General features: G+C 43.2%; 1 protein-coding gene and 1 long non-coding RNA gene across 6 annotated transcripts in view; one reads left to right on the forward strand and one right to left on the reverse strand.

The window, feature by feature from the left end:
- dtnbp1b (dystrobrevin binding protein 1b) overlaps window positions 1-19,233 on the forward strand; it is a 41,027-nt gene extending 21,794 nt beyond the window's left edge. The window contains exons 1-4 of one of the 4 annotated variants that reach the window (XM_033637986.2): window positions 5,397-5,530; window positions 11,463-11,630; window positions 16,378-16,521; window positions 17,025-19,233. In XM_033637986.2, coding sequence (XP_033493877.1) covers window positions 5,479-5,530; window positions 11,463-11,630; window positions 16,378-16,521; window positions 17,025-17,353 — 693 coding nt within the window. In that variant the 5' untranslated portion in view covers window positions 5,397-5,478 and the 3' untranslated portion in view covers window positions 17,354-19,233. Of the gene's footprint in view, window positions 1-5,396; window positions 5,531-11,462; window positions 11,631-16,377; window positions 16,522-17,024 lie in introns of those variants that run through there. The other 3 variants (XM_033637988.2, XM_033637987.2, XM_078175509.1) reach the window with 3 other exon arrangements.
- On the reverse strand, window positions 1,312-5,427 carry LOC117264153 (uncharacterized). 2 transcript variants are annotated; one of them, XR_013493559.1, is made up of 3 exons: window positions 5,132-5,427; window positions 1,745-1,860; window positions 1,312-1,649 (listed from the first exon to the last, which is right to left on the reverse strand). It is a non-coding gene; the product is annotated as an uncharacterized LOC117264153 (long non-coding RNA). The 2 variants fall into 2 exon arrangements; XR_004502243.2 differs by lacking the exon at window positions 5,132-5,427 and having other exon boundaries at window positions 1,745-4,075.
- Window positions 19,234-19,485: the final 252 nt, after the last annotated feature.

The raw sequence follows: 19,485 nt of genomic DNA on the forward strand, positions 1-19,485 counted from the left end.
CATTCTCAGTATTTCATTGTATTCATTTCCTCTCAACGAGGCCCCTCATTAGATACCCCTCATTGACTGCCGCATCACTGCAAACACTCATTTGATTACAAACCAGTGAAAACTAGTTTCTGCATGCTTGCCAGCTGTGAATGCTCGGCCCATAACAATTTGAACACCGATACACAGCCACATTAGTAGGCATACTTTCACTGTTAATGCTTGAAATGCCTTTCCTGGAGAATGTGTTTTAGTACAGGGACAGAGACAAGTGGAAATAAGACTCCTGCACTGACAAGATGTGTTGTAAATTGTAGTGAGCTATTCTAGAGATTTTATTTTGTGGTCATATATTTTTATTTCCCATAGCACTCACTCTTACACTGCATACAACGGCTCCAATAAAGAATTTATAAGTATACTGTAAGTAGCTGATCCTTATTATAAAAGCTGATGTCTCTTTGTGCAGCTGCATGGGGCAGCTTTTTTTTATAGTGTGCATATATATGTATAAAGCCCACTAACATCTGGCTTTTGTATTTAATGGGAAAGGTTACAATCGGCATTCCCTTCCTGACTCTGCAGTAGTCATGGGTATCTATCGGCTCCAGCGCTGATTGACAGTGATGGAAATATGACACCTGGGTTGATGTGCTAATTTTAGCCCCTTTGTAGCGTGACGCAAACACAGGTCCCCACAAAATACCTTCCGTCTCCATCCAAGCAGCTCTGGAACATTGATCAAAATGTAGTTTGCATCCAGTTTGAAAGACAGACTGAATAAGTAAGACATATATGAAACAAAGAGGTAACTACCGTAACATTTTCACTGGCCTCCATGCTGTGAAAATCCGTGTACCTGTTTTCCGGCCCATCCCTGACGTTGAATGTGACACAGCAGAAAGAAAAATAAAACTGAAAGCCATACTCATCATCTACTGTCGAGCACTGTACATGGCTCTTGTCTACTGGCTATGGCTTTTTTTTCCCCCCTTTTTCTTAATATTTGGAGCTTTTTTGCCTTTAAATGGACAGGACAGAGGGAAGAGTGTGAAGTGGGGAGAGAGAGAGAGAGAGAGTGGGGGGACGATATGCAGCAAAGGGTTGCAAGCCGGAGTCGAACTCGCGATCACTGCGAGGCATCACCTCTATATCACTTATTTTTACACTTTTTCCTGCATTTAAAAAAACCTGCATACATGTACTTATTTTGGTGGAAAGGAGGCATAACTTAAATCCATCCATCCATTTTCGTAACCACTTGTCCATTTGATGTTGAGTTAAAGAACGACAGGTGGACTCAATAATGCAGACAACCAGAGCTCAGTTCAATAAGGGTTTATTTGCTCCACCGAGAGAATTATACTAGTTGTCCAGAGAGGGTTTTGAACCTGGGTCTTTTGCATTCAAGGCAGCAACACTGCTGTTGGACCGCATGGACAGGTAGTACTCACTGGCGGATACCACAGATAACCAGGACAGGGGAGAGGACGGAGCTGGACTGAGGCAGGGTGGGGGGAGATCCAGGATTGGGTGTCAGAGGAGTGGGGCAGGCAGTGGAGCAGAGCAGGCTGAGGAGGATGCAGCTTGAGGGTAGACTGCAGCAGGCACAGACAGCAGCAGGTGAGGCAGGTCAGCAGCTGAAGTTCCGGAGATGCAAACTGGAAACCGAGGAGATCAGAGTTAGGAGAGAGGTAAATGGCCAAAAAACAAACATGCACAAAAGCTGGTGCAAGACAGGTGCCAAGAGCTTTACCATACGAAGGTTGACAACGAACTGGCGACGACTGCAGAGAAGAGCCGGTCTCAAATACTCCAGGTAGATTGCTGAATGATTGCAGGTGTGGAGATGATTGCTGCAGCCTGCCTCACCTGCTCACACTCACACAGAAAGGAGGGGGGAAGGGAAGAGGGAAAGGAAAAACCAGGTGCAATCCTAACACTTGAGGGTCGCGGGGGGGTTGGAACCTATCCCAGCTGACATTGGGCGAGAGGCAGGGTACACCCTGGACAGATCGGCAGACTATCACAGGGCTGACACATAGAGACAGACAACCATTCACACCAACATTCACACCTACGGACAATTTAGAGTCACCAATTAACCTGCATGTCTTTGGACTGTGGGAGGAAGCTGGAATACCTGGAGAAAACCCACACTGACACGGGGAGAACATGCAAACTCTGCACAGAAGGGTCATTTCTTGGTCTTTAGGCGCCCTCAGTTACCAGAAATGGCGTATTAAATTCACACATGGTTTCAGTCTGAATGTGAATTTTACGAGAAAGTTCACATAGGTTTGTTTCCATATAAATTAGAGCAAAGCAAAGCCTGCAGCCAGTGTGAACCATTATGAAAAACATTTTTTCTATCAATATTGCAGAAAGCCACTGTATAGGTTTTGCTCTTGAAAATGTCACTGCATCCAACAATGAAAGGAATTACTGTAGTTACAGCTTCAATCTTGGACCCCGAGGCAAAAGTTCTTTATAAAACCAACTTATGCTACAAAGTATAACAATAACTCTGAAATGCTGGAAGGCTGTCGGAGACTTGAAATTAGATTTTAAATGTGCTAGCGATGTGCAAGGCAGCTAATATAAACAGTAACTTAATGATTTTGTCTTACGTAGGCTAAATATTTATTCAGATGACTCAGTTTTTTAATAAACAAAAGGCCTAACACACTCTTTCAACGTCACAGGCGTCCGTGAGTGATTATGTGGGTCCATGAGCTCAGCAGCTGATGTTTTACAGCTTGCAAAGACTGGACAGAAACCGTATGATGGTGCCACTGCAGTTCAACAGCCGGAGTGACAACAGAGAGGTGTTATTGACAGGAAAGAAGAGACGTACCATGAAACAAGGGCGGCAGAAACTATCCGGTATATGGTAGGAGTTGAACTGTGAATGTGTGCCGTATGTGGTGTGTGTGCATGTAAACCACAGAGTGTGAGGATGATTGTTTGATGATGAGTGTGAAGGCACTGTAAGGCCAGCAGGGTGTGTGTGTGTGTGTGTGTGTGTGTGCGCGTGTGTTTGAGTAGCTTTAAGCACATTTAATTTAGACTATCTGCAGCCAATATAAGTAATTACTAGTCAGTGCTCATGTGTACATCGAAATGCCTGGAGGGTTCATTCTGGAGAATATACTGTTAAATCACACTTTACCAGAATAATGACTCACTCCCTCTCTGTTATTGTGTGTAATGTCCTTGTACCTGTGCATGCTGAAGGATGTTTCATTTGCACTCACAGAAAGTTAATCCAGTCCCTCTGGAAAACACAGCTTCTGTATCATGCACATTTTGTCGCCTAACATGCAAGTAATTCTGATGGGTGTGTGTGTGTGCGACAGAGAAAGAAGTCATTGTGTGTGTGTTATTTACAACATGGGGGCTGCCTTTGGCGGAAACCTGAGCACTTGGGAGATATAGCGAGGCGGACAGAATCTAAAAATACCACGGCTGAGTGAGCAGGGCTTAAGAAGAAGAAGAAGCAGTGGCTGTCTCCACTGTCAGGCCTGCCTCTTGGTCTTCAGACTGCACGCTGCTGTCTGGGAATGAAATATTAGGCCTTTTATAAGCAAACGGAAACAAATCCATCTGAGAGCAGACAGCTAATTTAAAGTGACGGGTAGAACAAGGGGGGTTTTATATCAGATATTGAACGTTTGATCTGTTTGGTAAGTCAGTGTGATGTAAAGTGTATGAAACAGCTATAATGAGATCGCGGATGGATTGTTTGAGTGTTAATCAAAATAGGGGGAGAAAAAAAAAAGATAATTGGAGTTCATGAGGAATATGAGAGTTTCATCGAAGCTTGAAAAATGCCACAGTTTTTAAACTAAATGTGGCGAGAGGATTAAAGGCGACACAGTCCTTGACACCACGTAAAAGTGTTAAAAAATTTTGTGACCTCTTCAGCTTTGACTTCAAGGTCACGCCCTGTGGCCACGTCCCCTTTCCTCTTGTCATCTCTTTCTCTAAGAATGACACATGGATGAAAATATTACCCCCTACACATCTTGCACCTCACCCTCCATCCCTCATTGTGTCTCTCTGTGTATCCCTCTGTCTTTGTAGCCCCCACCCCCCCCCCCCCCCCACACACACACACACACACACAAACAGCCTCAGAGGACCATTACATGTCTAATACTGTCTGCACACAGGCACACAAAAGCTGGCTCTAGTCCTGGGCCTGTGGCAGGCATTAAAGGCAAACTGGCCACTGACACTTTCATCCATCCGTCCATCCGTTGTCCACCAAGGCTTCAAACACAACCTTCTCTCCATTGGCACAGCCCCCAGCAGCACCTGATATGTGAAGCACACTACAAAGTGTAAATGACTGTGGACCGGCTCAGCGGTGACTTGAATTGGCTGTTGATGACTCCTAAAGAGATATATTTCCATTTCAAAAGCGGGGCTGTTAGTGCTACTTGTTATTTACGGTCATTTAAACAGAGTCTGTGGGTGCTCTAACTCAGTGTTCTTTATAAGAAATCTTACTAAACAGAATTCTGAAAGAGCTCTAATTAAGATTAGTGCTTCACAAATGCTGTTGAAAAAGAGTCGAATGTCCTCAATGAAATAAAATTAGTTCCTGTTGCAAGTGAGCCCAAATTAGCATTTCCTGTATAAAAGAGATGTGGTGACCAAGCTCGTATGAAGAACACTTTAACGTAAGATTTGCATTTTTTGCTCTGTGAGCCGAGCTGTGAGAAAATGACTCCATTTAGGCAAATCTTAAGCTTGAGTCGAATCCTAAAGCTTTGAATTGCCCTTAATGGTGTGTTTCGTCTCTACTTTTCAGCTGTGGTTCTTAGAAACTTCTCTCGTGAAACAATAGCTGCAAATAAAGGGCAAAGGAAGTGCTGCACTTCTGTACAGAAATACATGTTTACATCATCAATACAGTTCTTCTTTGGTCATAAACACACATCTAAACACAACACAAGTAAAATACAGACTGAGTAAATGATGAAGCTGCTCGGCATCTCTGCTCGTTCATTTTGTCTGTATATAAACTGTTTCTATAAAAAAAATAAAAAGCTCACACAGGTGCAGGATCACCCACACATTCATGTAAGCGAGCCAACACACATACGCACACTGACACACATACACACTGACTTACCAGCCTTTTTCCTGTGGCTTCTGCTTCCTGCATTTGTAGAGCGCATACCAGACGTTTGTCTGCCGCTGCAAAGAGACATGAGTGAAATTACATTAAAAGTCTCATTTCATATCGATCCATCTGCACAAATAGCCACCTGAACAAGCAGAACAAGATTATTTAATGTTATTTATTTTCCTTTCTTATTTCCCCTGGGTTTCGGGTCACGCAGTGGAGAGGTGAGAAGGAGAACAGACAGCACTTTGTGAGTACGTGGTGTGTGCTGGTGCTTGCTGAGCTCCCGAGCAAAAGAAACAGTCGGTGAGGGGACAGTATCGCGCTTTTTTTTTCTTTTTTCTGTGGCCTGCATGATGATTGCGGGAACAGACGCACCGAGTAACACAGCGAGTACAAGCTCAGGTAGTACACCAGAATCTTAAGCTAATGTGTTTCTTGTAAATTAAATTATTTTGTTTTCATTTTGAAAGCAGAACTATGACAGGAAATTCACTGCTAGAGACTTTGTGACCCACGTTGACCTGTTGACTTTGTCTTTTTCTCGTGATGGAAATTCCTCTTTGTGTTCATTTCTGTAGAGGTGGATTGGAGCAGCTATTAAAAGAAGTGCCAAAACGTTTGGCTTTGTTACTGAATGAAATGATGTCATTTGATTTGACATCATCTCCTGTGACTAACAGAATGTAATTGCCTTAGCTCCTGTGAATCATTACCAGATGTGTGCATCTGTGTGAAAGCTTATTCACCACTGCACGTATGAATTGTTGTGGAAATTGCGTACACCACTGTACACTGTATGTTACTGCTAAATGGCCATCCACTGTATGTCTGCAGACTTTTGCATTGGTTGTTTTTTTATGCATAAATCTCTGTGTGGGCTGGTTTCTTCTTATCTGTGTACACACATGTGCAAAAATCAGTATGACCTGCGCTCCTATAATGTTCTACACATGTAGATCCCCTGAGCTTTTAAATATGCTGCCCCTTTTTCCTGGAATACTGTACACTGTACTGTGATTACTAAGGAGGAGTTAATAGTACTTTTGGTTGGTGTGATTGCTCTCAATTTTTTTTCTGAAATCATTTTAGAAAATTGCAGGCCAGCCTGTTTGTACATCTTAATATGTGTGACAATTGTATTTGTCTTTTTGTATTGTTTGTGTTTATTATTGTAACAGTGTTTATGCTGCCATCTTTGTTGGGTCGCTCTTAGAAAAAGATCATAATTCCAAATAGACTTCACCTAGTTAAAGTGACATTTACCTATCTGGAAATTTTACGCTTTTCTTAAATGCTATTAATAAGCTGATGGCACACTAAAATGTAAGTGAATTCCACCAGAGATAAAAACTCATAATTATGCCATTCTCATATGGCTCTAAGAAAACTCCGAGCAGTCAATCAATGATTGGCCGAGCGTCCTGTCTGTCTTCCCCACGTGGAGGCCTCCGACTGACGTAACCGCTCGCGTAACAACACCTCCAGCCGCTCCAACAGGGACACTACTATCTAACATTAGCACTGTAACCTTATTCTAAAACTCATCAGTCATCAGTCATTTAAAACTCCGGGGTTGCGTTTGACTGTCTTGGTTGTAACGTTACACTCGCTCTCCTCTTCCGTGTATCTAATGTTACCTTGCCAACGCTTACGTCTATCATAGGACGTAATGGAGGAGGGGGGAGTAGGCCTTTGGAGGGAGGTGGAGTTGCAGGAGGAGGAGGAGGAGGATGGGACTTTGGAGGGAGGCGGGAGTTGTGGATGTTCAAATTTATTCTAAGTGCTGTGTGAAATGCAAGAAAGGTAAGAGTAGCTTTAAATAAAGGATATTTATAATGTTCCATAGGGGTGTAAGAAAATAACGCTACAACTGAGTATTGCAATGTTATGTTTTATTCTACAGTATTGATTCTCAAAAACACTATCAAGTATGTTTTTTTACATTATTTATTTGCCTAATTTGTATACTGAAAGTGTCCTACAAGCATTTTTTTTTTTTGACCAATGTAGGCACATGTTAATTCCCTGGCACAGATTGCACAAACAGATTGGGCGTTACAGGGACTGTGATAACTACAAATACAGATCCCGCTTATGTAATTGTAAAAAAAAAGTTCTTTATGACAGTTTTCCTAAAATTTTGTTTTAAAAAATCATATCATATCGCCAAATTCTTGCCAATACACAGCCCTACTGTCCCATTAGGGTGTAACACATCATTTTGTAAGGCTGTGTGAACATTTGTGTTGGTGTACTGCACCATCACATGAATCTGGAGGTATGTCTGTGCTACTGTTACGTGCAGCACATCCCGTAAGACTGGAATTAGTCTGACTTAATGACTTGTGCTCCTACACTAAAGTCATCAGCGCAAACTTAATCCTGAGGGCTAAATATGAGCGAGGGCTAAAAATAGTCCTCGTAGCTACAGTAACATGCGTAGCAGGATATGGTTGTCTGGTAGATGATGATGAAGAAAAGACCTAGAGAAGGGAGGGGGAGGAAGGAGAGACTGGGAAGAAAAGACAGGTGGTTTTATGCTCAACAGAAACCTGGACAGATAATTAAAAAAAAGCTCATCATTAAAGGTAAAAAATGACATTCATCTGAGTGTTTGACAGGAATACTGACATAAACCATCTCTATCCATGCGTAACGTCTTGCTTAGGTTAAGAAGCTTTTTGATTTTATAATACGGTGACAATAGGGATAAATTTGATATTTTTGTTGAGGTGTAATTTTGGAAGCACGTGACTTTCTCTGCAGCTCTCAAAACTGATTATATGTAGATTTGATGGACAAAGGAAGGATAGGTTTAGACATGAAGACTGGCAGACAGTAGGTACACGGTCTAAATAAATAGACAGCACAGACTAATGATGGATTGAGAATTTGATTAGAGAGTCAGAGAGATAAAAAGACAGGATCTAGCTCCATCATTAATGCTGTCTGTCCGCAAACCCTAATTATAAGTAAACGCAGTGCCCTCTCTCTCCCTCGCTCCATCTCTAGCCTCTGTTACTAACCCCACACAATGCTCGACAATCTGAACAAAGCTTCCCTGAGGCCCCTAATCTAATAGAGCAGTCTCTGCAAGACATCCACACACACGTATACACACACACACACACCAGCCAACAGAGATGGTAGGACAGAGTCAGGAGGGAACGATGAGGAAGCGATGGAGAAAAAGGACATGTAGTCAGATAGAGGAGATAAATTGGACACTGAGTGAGGAATGACACAGAGAGGGAGCTTTTATTTTCCCAGTCTCCCAGGGCTGTGTGGTGTGGTGTTCATCATGAAGGGGCTCTGGTGGGACCTCATTGTTCTCTCCTTTGTGTGTGTGTGTGTTTGTGTGTGTGTCCATCTGCTGTTAGCCCCTGTTGGGCCCAGCCTGTTTTATCATGCCTGTGTGAGGGTGCCCACTCTGATCCTGCAGTACAGTTAACACTTCTGAAGCAGTGTATTGATTTGGGGGGGGGGGGGGGGGGGGGGGGGTGCAAATGTACTGAAGCACTGAGCATACGACTGGAGCTGTGTGAAACAAATGTTTTCATATAGTTTTGCTGTTGCTAAACTTGGTCCCCAATCAAACCATAAAACAACTGGTGCTTCTCAAAGACAAGGACGAGACCTTTAACCACTAAATTTCAAAGAGACTACGTCATCAAATCCTTCCAAAGGACTATTCCAATGTCAGGTATCATTCCAGTTCTACCAAGTACTGTGTCCATTCTTCAGACAATTTTACAGAGATTTTTCAAGGGTGCACGTGTGTATCTTAAGTGGGCATGAAGTACCCACAATTCTTTGTGCACTATTTGCTGGAATTGAAGGCAGGGCCTCTTCAGTGACGCACACCTGGGCACTCAACAGCCTGTTACATTGTGTGTTCACCGAATGCCAGGAAGGAGTCTTGCCTAGCTTGTGTTGGACCTGATGTGCAAGAATGTAAGAGAGCATCCTTGACTTTGAGAAGCACTAATTATGATGCCATTTTCTGTGGAGGCATGCAAAAAAAAAAAAAAAGAAGTTTTCTTCCCAAATTCAAGGTCACATAAAATGTGGATGAGGTTTTCCTTTAAAGGGAAGTTAAAAAAGGCAACATGCTTGATTTATTCTGTTGAGGACAGTTGATGTCTAATAGAGAAAATGAACGAGTGAGAGGTCAATTTCAAGTTAGCTCCTTTTTTTATTTAACCAATCATTCACTAAATTAACCCAGGATCTATATTTCAAAGATATTGTCAGGGGTGTGCACAGACATTTTGAGGGGCTATCGCTCTCTCCACTCGAACTTTCTGGCTCTTTCTCTCTCTGTGGTCTCTCTCTTACATGTACTCTAGCCTGCTGCCTGTGTATTAGCCATCTAGCTAGCTAGCAAGGATAGGTTCATGTGATAGTATAAGGCAATATTGTACAATGTGATACGAATGTGACAAGCAGCACATTGTTCGGAAGAAAGTGGAGATTAATCACAGGGCATCCCAGTGGTTATACCTTTTCTCTTTAATCATTTCCACAACTCAGAAACACTGGAACCCTCAATGGTCAGCAATCATTGAGGGTTCCATCAGTGCCACAGGACAGGGGTCATAGCACATTGCTTTGTCAGCACTGTCAACTCAAATATTCATGAGCTACTTGTGTTTCTCTTTTACAACAGCAAAAAATAAAAATGTTTTTTCCTCCAGAGTGGCAGCACTGCCAAAGAGGGCAAATGGGCCGTCTCTTAGGTAACTTTAGCAAGTACCTGTACACGTCCCTGGACATCAGACACATCAGACATTTCATATGCACTGGCCTGGCTCTTGCCACAGTTAGCATCAGCGTGGTCTTATATAATGCTGCCATCTATCAGAGGGAGACAAGTGAACTAAAGAGACAGCCTGTCTGAGACTCCAGGCTGCGGCCATGCCCAAACACACACACATGCGTGCACACAGAATGTTTCTCTATCTGCAGGGTCACGATTTCTATCATCCCATCTCTTGAGCCAGGTCAGGGCCAATCACAGTCTGCCGCACAGTTTTGCGTGGACCAATCAAAATCAAGTAAATGCTTTGCCAAGGCCAGGGATAGCATGTTAAATCATCTCCTAATTTTTATACGCTGTCAAAGCCAAATATTCAATATCTAAGAGAATCTTTTAGCCGAACTCTTAATGTACTGTATGTCAAACTCAGTGACTAAGTAGTGACCTTGTAACCTTTTTATCTCGAATCTCCCTTTTAAAGGGAAACACCACCTCAATTAATAATCCAGTATATTATTTTCAGGGCCAGAGAAAGTTCAGTCAGCATTTGTGAACATGAGCCATCTCCAGAGAAGAAACCAGAGAACTAAATCTCAACCTTGTGATGTCATCAAGTGTAAAGTCTGGAGCTGCTTCAGAGACAATTAGCAGTAGCCTGATTTCATTGGCCCACACAATGTACCCAAATGAGCTTTATTCTAGTGTAGTGTTCTCAGCTCTGAAACAGAAACTATACTGATATACTCAGAGCATTCCCCTGGGTCCATCATCTATAACATCTTTCCCAATTAATTGTCAGTGGAGCAGTACAGACTTTATACTTGACATCACAAATTATAGTTTTAGCACTGTGGTTTTTGGATTTGGGAGAGAATGGTTCATGTTTACTAATCTTTTTAGACTGCCTTCGACTACAAGAGTAACATGTATGACTTTTTAAGATGTGCGTAGTTCCCCCTTGAGTCCACAGCATGACTGTGGGTACAGACAGCAGGAGATGAGTCTGGCTTTATTGAAGTGCGTGCAACAGAGGGGGTTGCATGCATGAGACTTCAGTGAGTGTGGTCCCTCTCGTGCAACCCACAGGAGGCAGAGTATTGAGTCACTGAGGGGTCGGGTGAATCGCAGAATATGTGAATGCTGTGGAGCACTAAAGCTCTACATCATTCTGCCTCAGTAAAGATTGAGTTTGGCAGCTTTCTATCTGCCATAGCACTTATTCATTTCAAATGAAAGCGTTTGGGTCAGAGAAATTTGTCAGAAAAGTTTTGTAAGATAGTTACATTTGACTGTATTTAAAAAAGGAGCTAATGGAAATGAAATTCAGTGAACAGAAACTTAATGTAGAGCCAAGCAACAATTCACCAGGTTTTTTCGTCACTCAGGTTTGAGATACCCTGCATTAGACCTTTTTTAATGCTTAAAAAATGACTATTAATCTTAAGAACATGTTACTAAGAATTGGTCATTTTTGGTAGAGGTTTGTGCTTTTCAGGTGCCTCCTAGTTTTCCATGGTTTTGTCTCATGTCCAGCATCTAACCCTTTCCGCAAACTTTCTTCTCTCTTTTTTGTAGTGGAGCTAGACACGGAGCATGCACAGAGAGTCCCTGGGGCAGAACAGGGAGGGGCCCCGGCCCCACAGGTCAAGCTGAAAGAAAGGCAGAAGTTCTTTGAGGAGGCTTTCCAGCAAGACATGGAGCAGTACCTGTCCACTGGCTACCTGCAGATTGCTGAGAGGAGAGGTGAGGTCAGAAGTTCACCAGATACTACAGTCATGCTCTCTGATTATATTTTAACAGCTTGAAATTTAGCACATCTTTTGGCCTGCAAAGAGAGAAAGGAAAATGTTAAGGTTTAGGTTGTGGTGTCTGTTACTTATTCAGGGGTGAATGCAAAGCCATCCAGCATTCAAATGAATTAATTCCACAGTCCTGATACCATCAGCTGAAACCTTCACACTTCAGCTGCATATCACAAGATTGAGCCATAATAGCTTTTCTGCAGCGAGGCTCCACACACTGAGTGCCTGCCGCTAAACACACAAGTAGAGCCATTACTATGAAAAATGCCATCGCGCCATATAAATGTAGTCTTCCGCTGGGATTGTAATAGAATCCTGCTGCAGTTTACCCCATGTATTACTGCCAAACGCCTGTGCTAAAATACCCAAAGGATGTGCTGAAATGAGGGGCTGCATGAGATATGCACCCCACACTGAAAGATGTATTGGACTCCGCTGGCCCAGAGTTTGTAATGTGATTTTTCTTCTTCTTTTACTCATCTATCCTGCTCCCTTAATCCTCTGGAAATGGCTTATTAGAGAGGATTGTGGAGCAGTAAGGAAGGAGGGGAGATGGAGCGAATGGAAAGAGACTTAAGAAGAGGAGAGGGGCAGACTTACATCTTCACTGTCACTCAATACAGCTTTATTTATTTTATTTTTTTAAGTGCAGTGTTTTTCATAATCTCCATGACAAAAACAATCACCAAAGCCAGGTTTGAGGTACAATATATGAAATATTCACAGCTCATTAGCTCATAGTCAGAATCTCGTGTCGCCTACATTTCATTCATGGTAAAAAGACAGAGGAGATGTTTAATTCACAGTACAAAGGCTAGTATGTGGGCTGCTCAACAAAAATCCACAGCAGACCAATTCGAATCAACCAGTCATAATTGCTTTAAGAATATTTGTAATTAGTTACAGACGAGGATCGCATCATAATTCTGGTGAAATACATCTGAAAATAAGGTTGTGGTGTAAGAGCTGAATGACACTCAGCACACTGTCATCCTTCATGCAGCTACAAATCCCTGCAGCAGGGCGGTGCTAGTGAGGAGCAAAAGACATAACTGGAGACAAGACAGGAGAGATACAGAGAACAAACTGAAAGGAGAAAGTCAAGAAAAAGAGAATAAGAGCTGTGGATGTCAAGCCACTGAGCCATCAAAAGCCAGTCTCAAGGGTTTTATACACACTCACACACACACAAATATATATATACTCTCTGCAGTCTCACTGCAAGCAAAAACAGCCCTTCCCAGCAGGAGATCCTTTTAGGCAAGGTCACAGTAGGGCTAAAAGAAGAACATGCTTGAGGCAGTCACATGGAAATGATGTTCTCAACACAGTGCTTTCTGGACCAAGACTTTCACAACATAGCCATAGTGTTGGTTCAAGTGTGTGTGTGTGTGTGTGTGTGTGTATGAGGGGTCAAACGTTTCACCCAACCACACTACAACGCGTCACTTGCGCCTACTTAGCACACATCAGATCTAATCAAACCGCATGCGCGCACGCCTACATTTTACATAGGGTTACTATGGAGACACGAGTGTTACACACACGGCTGCTACATGACGCGCAGGCGTTGTGCGCTCCACTCACAAGATGCGCTCACACGTCTTATCAGTACGCGTGCACAGCGCGTTACAAACGCTACACATACACTACACCTGCGTGTCTACGCACGCACGTCCGATTAGCAGAGTTAGCATAGCGATGCTACGTGTCACACGTCCGTAACACAACGCGTTGTTGCTTCAAGAGTTGACACTTTTGACCACTGTGATACATGACGTGTCTACGCACGCACGTCTGATTAGCAGAGTTAGCACAGCGATGCTACGTGTCACACGTCCGTAACACGACGCGTTGTTGCTTCAACAGCTGACACTTTTGACCCCTCTGATTACATGACATGTCTCCGCATGCACGTCTGATTAGCATAGCAAGCTAGTTAGCATAGCGATGCTACGCGTCACACGTCCGTAACACAACGCGTTGTTGCTTCAACAGCTGACACTTTTGACACCTGTGATTACATGACGTGTCTACGCATGGACGTCTAATAACCACACGTCTAGGCGTGTGCAGGCATTGCACGTGCATTGCGTGTGTAACAAGTACACGATGAATGCACGTGCAGTGCACGCGAAGCAAGTACACGGTGATGGTTACACACGCAATTTACACGTATCAAGTACGCAGTGAATGCAGTGTGTGTGTGTTTGCTGATACGTTTGACCCGTCATACACGACGCGCTCATACGTCTTATCAGTACGCGTGCACAGCGCGTTACAAACGCTACACATACACTACACCTGCGTGTCTACGCACACACGTCCGATTAGCAGAGTTAGCATAGCGATGCTACGTGTCACACATCCGTAACACGACGCATTGTTGCTTCAAGAGTTGACACTTTTGACCCCTGTGATACATGACGTGTCTATGCACGCACGTCTGATTAGCAGAGTTAGCATAGCGAAGCTACGTGTCACACGTCCGTAACACGACGCGTTGTTGCGTCAACAGCTGACACTTTTGACCCCTCTGATTACATGACGTGTCTACACACGCACGTCTGATTAGCATAGCAAGCTAGTTAGCATAGCGTTGCTACGTGTCACACGTCCGTAACACGACGCGTTGTTGCTTCAACAGCTGACACTTTTGACCCCTCTGATTACATGACGTGTCTACGCACGCACGTCTGATTAGCATAGCAAGCTAGTTAGCATAGCGATGCTACGTGTCACATGTCCGTAACACGACGCGTTGTTGCTTCAACAGCCGACACTTTTGACCCCTGTGATTACATGACGTGTCTACGCACGCACGTCTAATAACCACACGTCTAGGCGTGTGCAGGCATTGCACGCGCATTGCATGTGTAACAAGTACATGGTGAATGCACGCGCAGTGCACGCGAAGCAAGTACACGGTGATAGTTGCACACGCAATTTACACGTATCAAGTACGCAGTGAATGCAGTGTGTGTGTGTTTGCTGATACGTTTGACCCCTCATAGTGTGTGTGTGTGTGTGTGTGTGTGCAGTTTTGTTGATTTTTATTCATATGCTGGAAAGACAGCTCTATCTGAGAACTGAATCAACATCCTGCATACTATGTTTTGTGAGACTGAATAGCTGTTATGTGGTGGTAATTGCATAGCTGACAGGCGAGATGTAGAAATGCACATGAGAAGAGGCTGCATACTGAGAAGTTATTAGCGAGCATTAGACCCTTGTTCCTCTAAGATGTGTCTCTTTCTTCTGCTCTCCCTCTCTGTGCCACCCTCTTCTGCTCTCCTCATTTCCTTGAGGTACGGTAGCCAATGGCATCTTCACTCAGTGCTTTGTGCCGACCAATCATCTCCCTTCTTGCTCTTGTGCTCTCATCTCTGCCCCCCAACCCCCTATCATCCCCACAGTGCACTTGCTGTTTGTGATGCATGCAGCACATCATGATAGTGAATAGGGGGGTTATTACCCCTGCAAGGAGGTGAATCCAGGACTGTAGTAGTTAGTGTATTAGCTGGGGTGTAAGAGGAGTTTCCACTGATGTTGATGTATACTGATGATTTAGCTCTACAAGCTAGTTAGCCAGTTCCAATGTTTGTTCAATCACGTTCATATAAAACATATAGCCTCTGACTTTCAGTCAATTCGAATTCAGTGAGTGTAAACCCTAGCGCCAGGTGTCACAACGGGCTGATGACAGCAGCAGCGCTGGGTCTAACCTGTGTAACTGCAGCAACAGAAAGTTTGCTGATCTGGTGGGGAGTCTGGGCAGTTCATAATCAGACCCCTGTCAGTGGGATTCATGCTGGCTAAATCTGAGTCACAGTTTGAGTCTTACAGTCACTCACTAGAGGTTGTACCTGTAAGAGATGACATATTGTTATTCGAGGCTCTGGCAAGCTACACAGACATCAACCTTGAATTAGCTGCAGTCGTGAGACTTTGGCTACAGTTAGCAGAAGGCTAAACTATTAGCAACATTTTCTCTTCATTTCTGAAACATTTTGTCGATATTGACAGGTATTGTTTTGGGCTTATTGTTAATCTCCTCTTGAGAGTTTGTCTTGTTTTGAGGTTGCCTTGCAGTGTAGTTGCCAGTAGTAGTGTAGTTGCCAGTGCTGGAGTAGCAACTTTTTTGGCATAATTGCTCACCATGGAATCAGACTGTCACCATCTGAAGGGACATGCACCTGTATTTGTAGTCTCTAGTCACAGGTTAAATCTTCTAAAGCCTGAAAATAGACCCAAGAGGAGGTGCAGAAGTCTAGTTTTCTCTTAGTCCACTTGAATTACAATAGGCTGAGAGTTACGGGAATTTTGCCCAATGACGCCGAAATAAAAGTGCCTTCCACAGCTTTAAGGTAAACCAATTTGAACCAATCCTTGAATGAAATTGTAGGTATTGCCTGTCGCCTCATATACAGCTTTCCACATGCAGTGACACCTGGCAATCCATTACTTGTGTTAATGCTTTACATCATAAGGTTAAACAAAATGCTTTATGTACACAAGCTTACCCATTTCAAATGCCATCCAGCTTGAATGTGCCCATTTGCTTCTGCTTGGCAAATTTTGAGACAAATAAACTGAAAGTGCTTGTCTTCCTGGACTCAGCCCCTTGCTGCTGCCCTCTTCAATGCTGTGTGAGGTTTAATATCTTTACTGTCCTGTGTCGTGTCCAGAGCCAATAGGAAGCATGTCGTCCATGGAGGTGAACGTTGACATGCTGGAGCAGATGGATCTGATGGACATGTCTGACCACGAAGCTCTGGATGTGTTTCTGCACTCTGGGGGAGAGGACAACAGTGCCGCCTCACCTGTCACAGGTAGGTGCCCCCCCATTCATTTAAACTATAATAAGTCATACAGCACTTACTAACTGAGGGGAAATAACTTTCTGTAGATAATCCATCTCAAAGAATTTGCTGAAGCAGAAATATGAGACTCAGAAGATTGACAGGAGCAATGTTTAGGCACGATGCATCAACACCATCTGTCCACATCTGCTTGGGAAAATTCCGGTCGCAGTGAACATCCTACAGCATCTTACTGACAGCTCAGTCTTCATCTAAAAATAATTTGATGCAAGAATATCTCTGCTACAGTTTATATGTCTTCAGGCGACAGAGCCTGGACAAATCCTTTCAAGTTTAAACAAATCCTATTAAGTAATTCCAAAAACTACAACAGTGCCCTCCTTTTATTTGCGGCTGCTGGTCCAAGATAGCAAATAAGTAATTAATAATAATAAATAATGGAGTTGTTTTTTTTTTCTCCCATCCTATCCTGCTATGTGACTCCTTATCTTAATGACTCCTCTTCCTCCCAGGTCCAGACGTTGAGTCCTTCACCACTGAGATCAGTCTCCAGGTTCCCACCCAGGCCGAGCTACGCCACAAGCTTTCTTCCCTTTCATCCACCTGCACCGACTCAGCTAGCCAGGACACAGAGGCTGGCGATGAAGATGAGGACGAGGAGGAGGAGGAGACTGAGCAAGGAGGAGGCAGTGGATCAGGGGGAGGAGGAAGGAGGAGAAGGCCCCCCGTGGTGGTGACCCTTGACGAAGAGGAAGTGCACCCCGATACAGCGTTGGTGGACGGGGTAGACCGAGAGGACCAGACCAGCAAAGACAGTGAGGCGAGCAGGCCGAAGGTTTGAGGACACATGAACTGGATTTAAACACAAACACACAGAGCTGCAAAATCAAACTGCGATATATATCAATATTGGCTTCTTTCTTATATTGTCTGGAGAAAACCGTGTGAAAGAAAGACACTGAGGTTGCACTAACTGCCACATGACCTTGCCTTAAAAGACCACTGGTGTGAGTTCTCAATTCGAATTGAATCCTGTAAAATAAGTTTGAGTTCCCTTTAGCATTATAGCATTAAATGGCTTAACAAGCACATGAATAGTTCGAAATAATTCAGAGAATACTCTAATTCTGTGTGTGTTCATGTTGAGACCAGGTGAGGCCCGTTACTGAAAAGTGATGTGGACAAAGAGAAGAATACGTGAAAACCATCCATGTGTCCTTTTTGTGGGTCTTTGTTTTAATGCTCAATGCTAACACTTAGATACTCACTAAACTACAGGTGATATGTGATGGAGACTGGTGAAACTTTTGCTGAATATAAATAATGGGTTTTGTACCAAATACTTGCCAAAAGGAAAAGAGTTTCACCAGCTCTGTCAGGTTTGTGGCATTTTAATTTTAGATCTTACTGCAGGACACAAAAGTAAGTCCTCAATGTTGTCTCCCAGTTAATTGAAAACAAAATCCCTACATTACCTCAAGTGGTATCTAGCAGTGTGGATAGTTTTGCCCATGGTCTGACATACTTGTCATCAAAGATACCTGCTGCTAACCCAGTGCGATGGAGGTAAAGAGAATATTGTTTTTAATGCTTAAAGCTTTGAAGCATTACCTTTAAAAACTTAACTTGTACAGAAACAATATCCTGGTTATGCTGAATCAAGCCTCAACAATTGTGACAGGAACAATTTCTTTGGTATCTCAAATCCTGAAATAAATAAAAAGGGCACACATAGACCTCCAAGGCCAAATGCCATATTTCGCAATGTTAAAGGTGCAATATACGCGTGATCGTACTGTTAGCTCTGTCAGCACTGTTGCTGTTGTTGCTACTGTTAGGCTTTTAGCACTGTTATTCCATTAGCATAACACCTTTCCACAGAACGCTCACACTCAGGTTGACCCCGTGAGTGTGAGTTAACCCCTATTAATACTGTTAGCACTGCATTTCCAGCTGCCACCATTTTGGCAAAAGCCACTTCCATGTTTGCTTGTGATATCTGAAGTGAAAGCCGTGCTCTTTCCTGGCTCAGGCTAGTAGTTTTTCCGCAGTTCTGCTGACAGACCTACACACAAACTAAGCCGAACGCATGACTTCCTAGGCGGAGGTATTAAAGGCTAGCATGACTAGATTTTTGTAATTTGGGCGAATTGAGCCTTTAACATAGCAAGCAAATGCTAAATAATTAGCAAAGAGCACTTGACAAATGATCTGCAAGGGATGCATGGATGATTTTTTTCATGACTTTATAGATAAGCTGAACCCCAAAGCATTTCTTTAACCAGATTCTGCAATATTTTAAATGCAAAGTACCGATTCATTTGTGCCATCAGCTCTGATAAACGTGGCAGGCACTTGGCAGTGGGTTATATACCACATAGTACTGTATGTTGGACAGACTGGTGTTCAGGTACCTAGATATTAATTATTTAACACACACACACACACACACACACACACACACACACACACACACACGCAGGAGAGTTACCCATTGCCATTCCTTTGACCAATAATATTTGGGTAAACTTCTCCCTTTGATCGAGGACCAAATCCCTGTTTGGACTGTGTGCTATGCACTGGACAACACCCAGAAGGTTGAACTGTATCCAGACTTTTTTGTACAGAAATGTTGACATTTGTGCGATGTGACAGCATTACTCCTTCCTTTCTTTTCCCCTGCCTACAATTTCTGACTTGTTGGTAATAAATGTTTCTCCCCCAGCATTGTTTAATTTTCATCGCAGCATTTCAGGAATGACTTAAAATATGAAATGTGAGCAGGATTTAGGGTTTGAGCATGTTAACAGTCCCTGTGCGCTCACTCTTGATTTACAGACCTGCCTGAGCTCTTTATAAATCGAAAGCTGACACAGCGAGGGAATGGATAGGTGGACAGAATCGAAAAGGCTTTAAAATGTAGGGTCTTTGTCATTGTTACAGTTGAATGTTTTTTAACTGAAAAATAAGGAC

Source organism: Epinephelus lanceolatus, chromosome 16 (assembly GCF_041903045.1).
Source record: "Epinephelus lanceolatus isolate andai-2023 chromosome 16, ASM4190304v1, whole genome shotgun sequence".
Classification (NCBI taxonomy): domain Eukaryota; kingdom Metazoa; phylum Chordata; class Actinopteri; order Perciformes; family Serranidae; genus Epinephelus; species Epinephelus lanceolatus.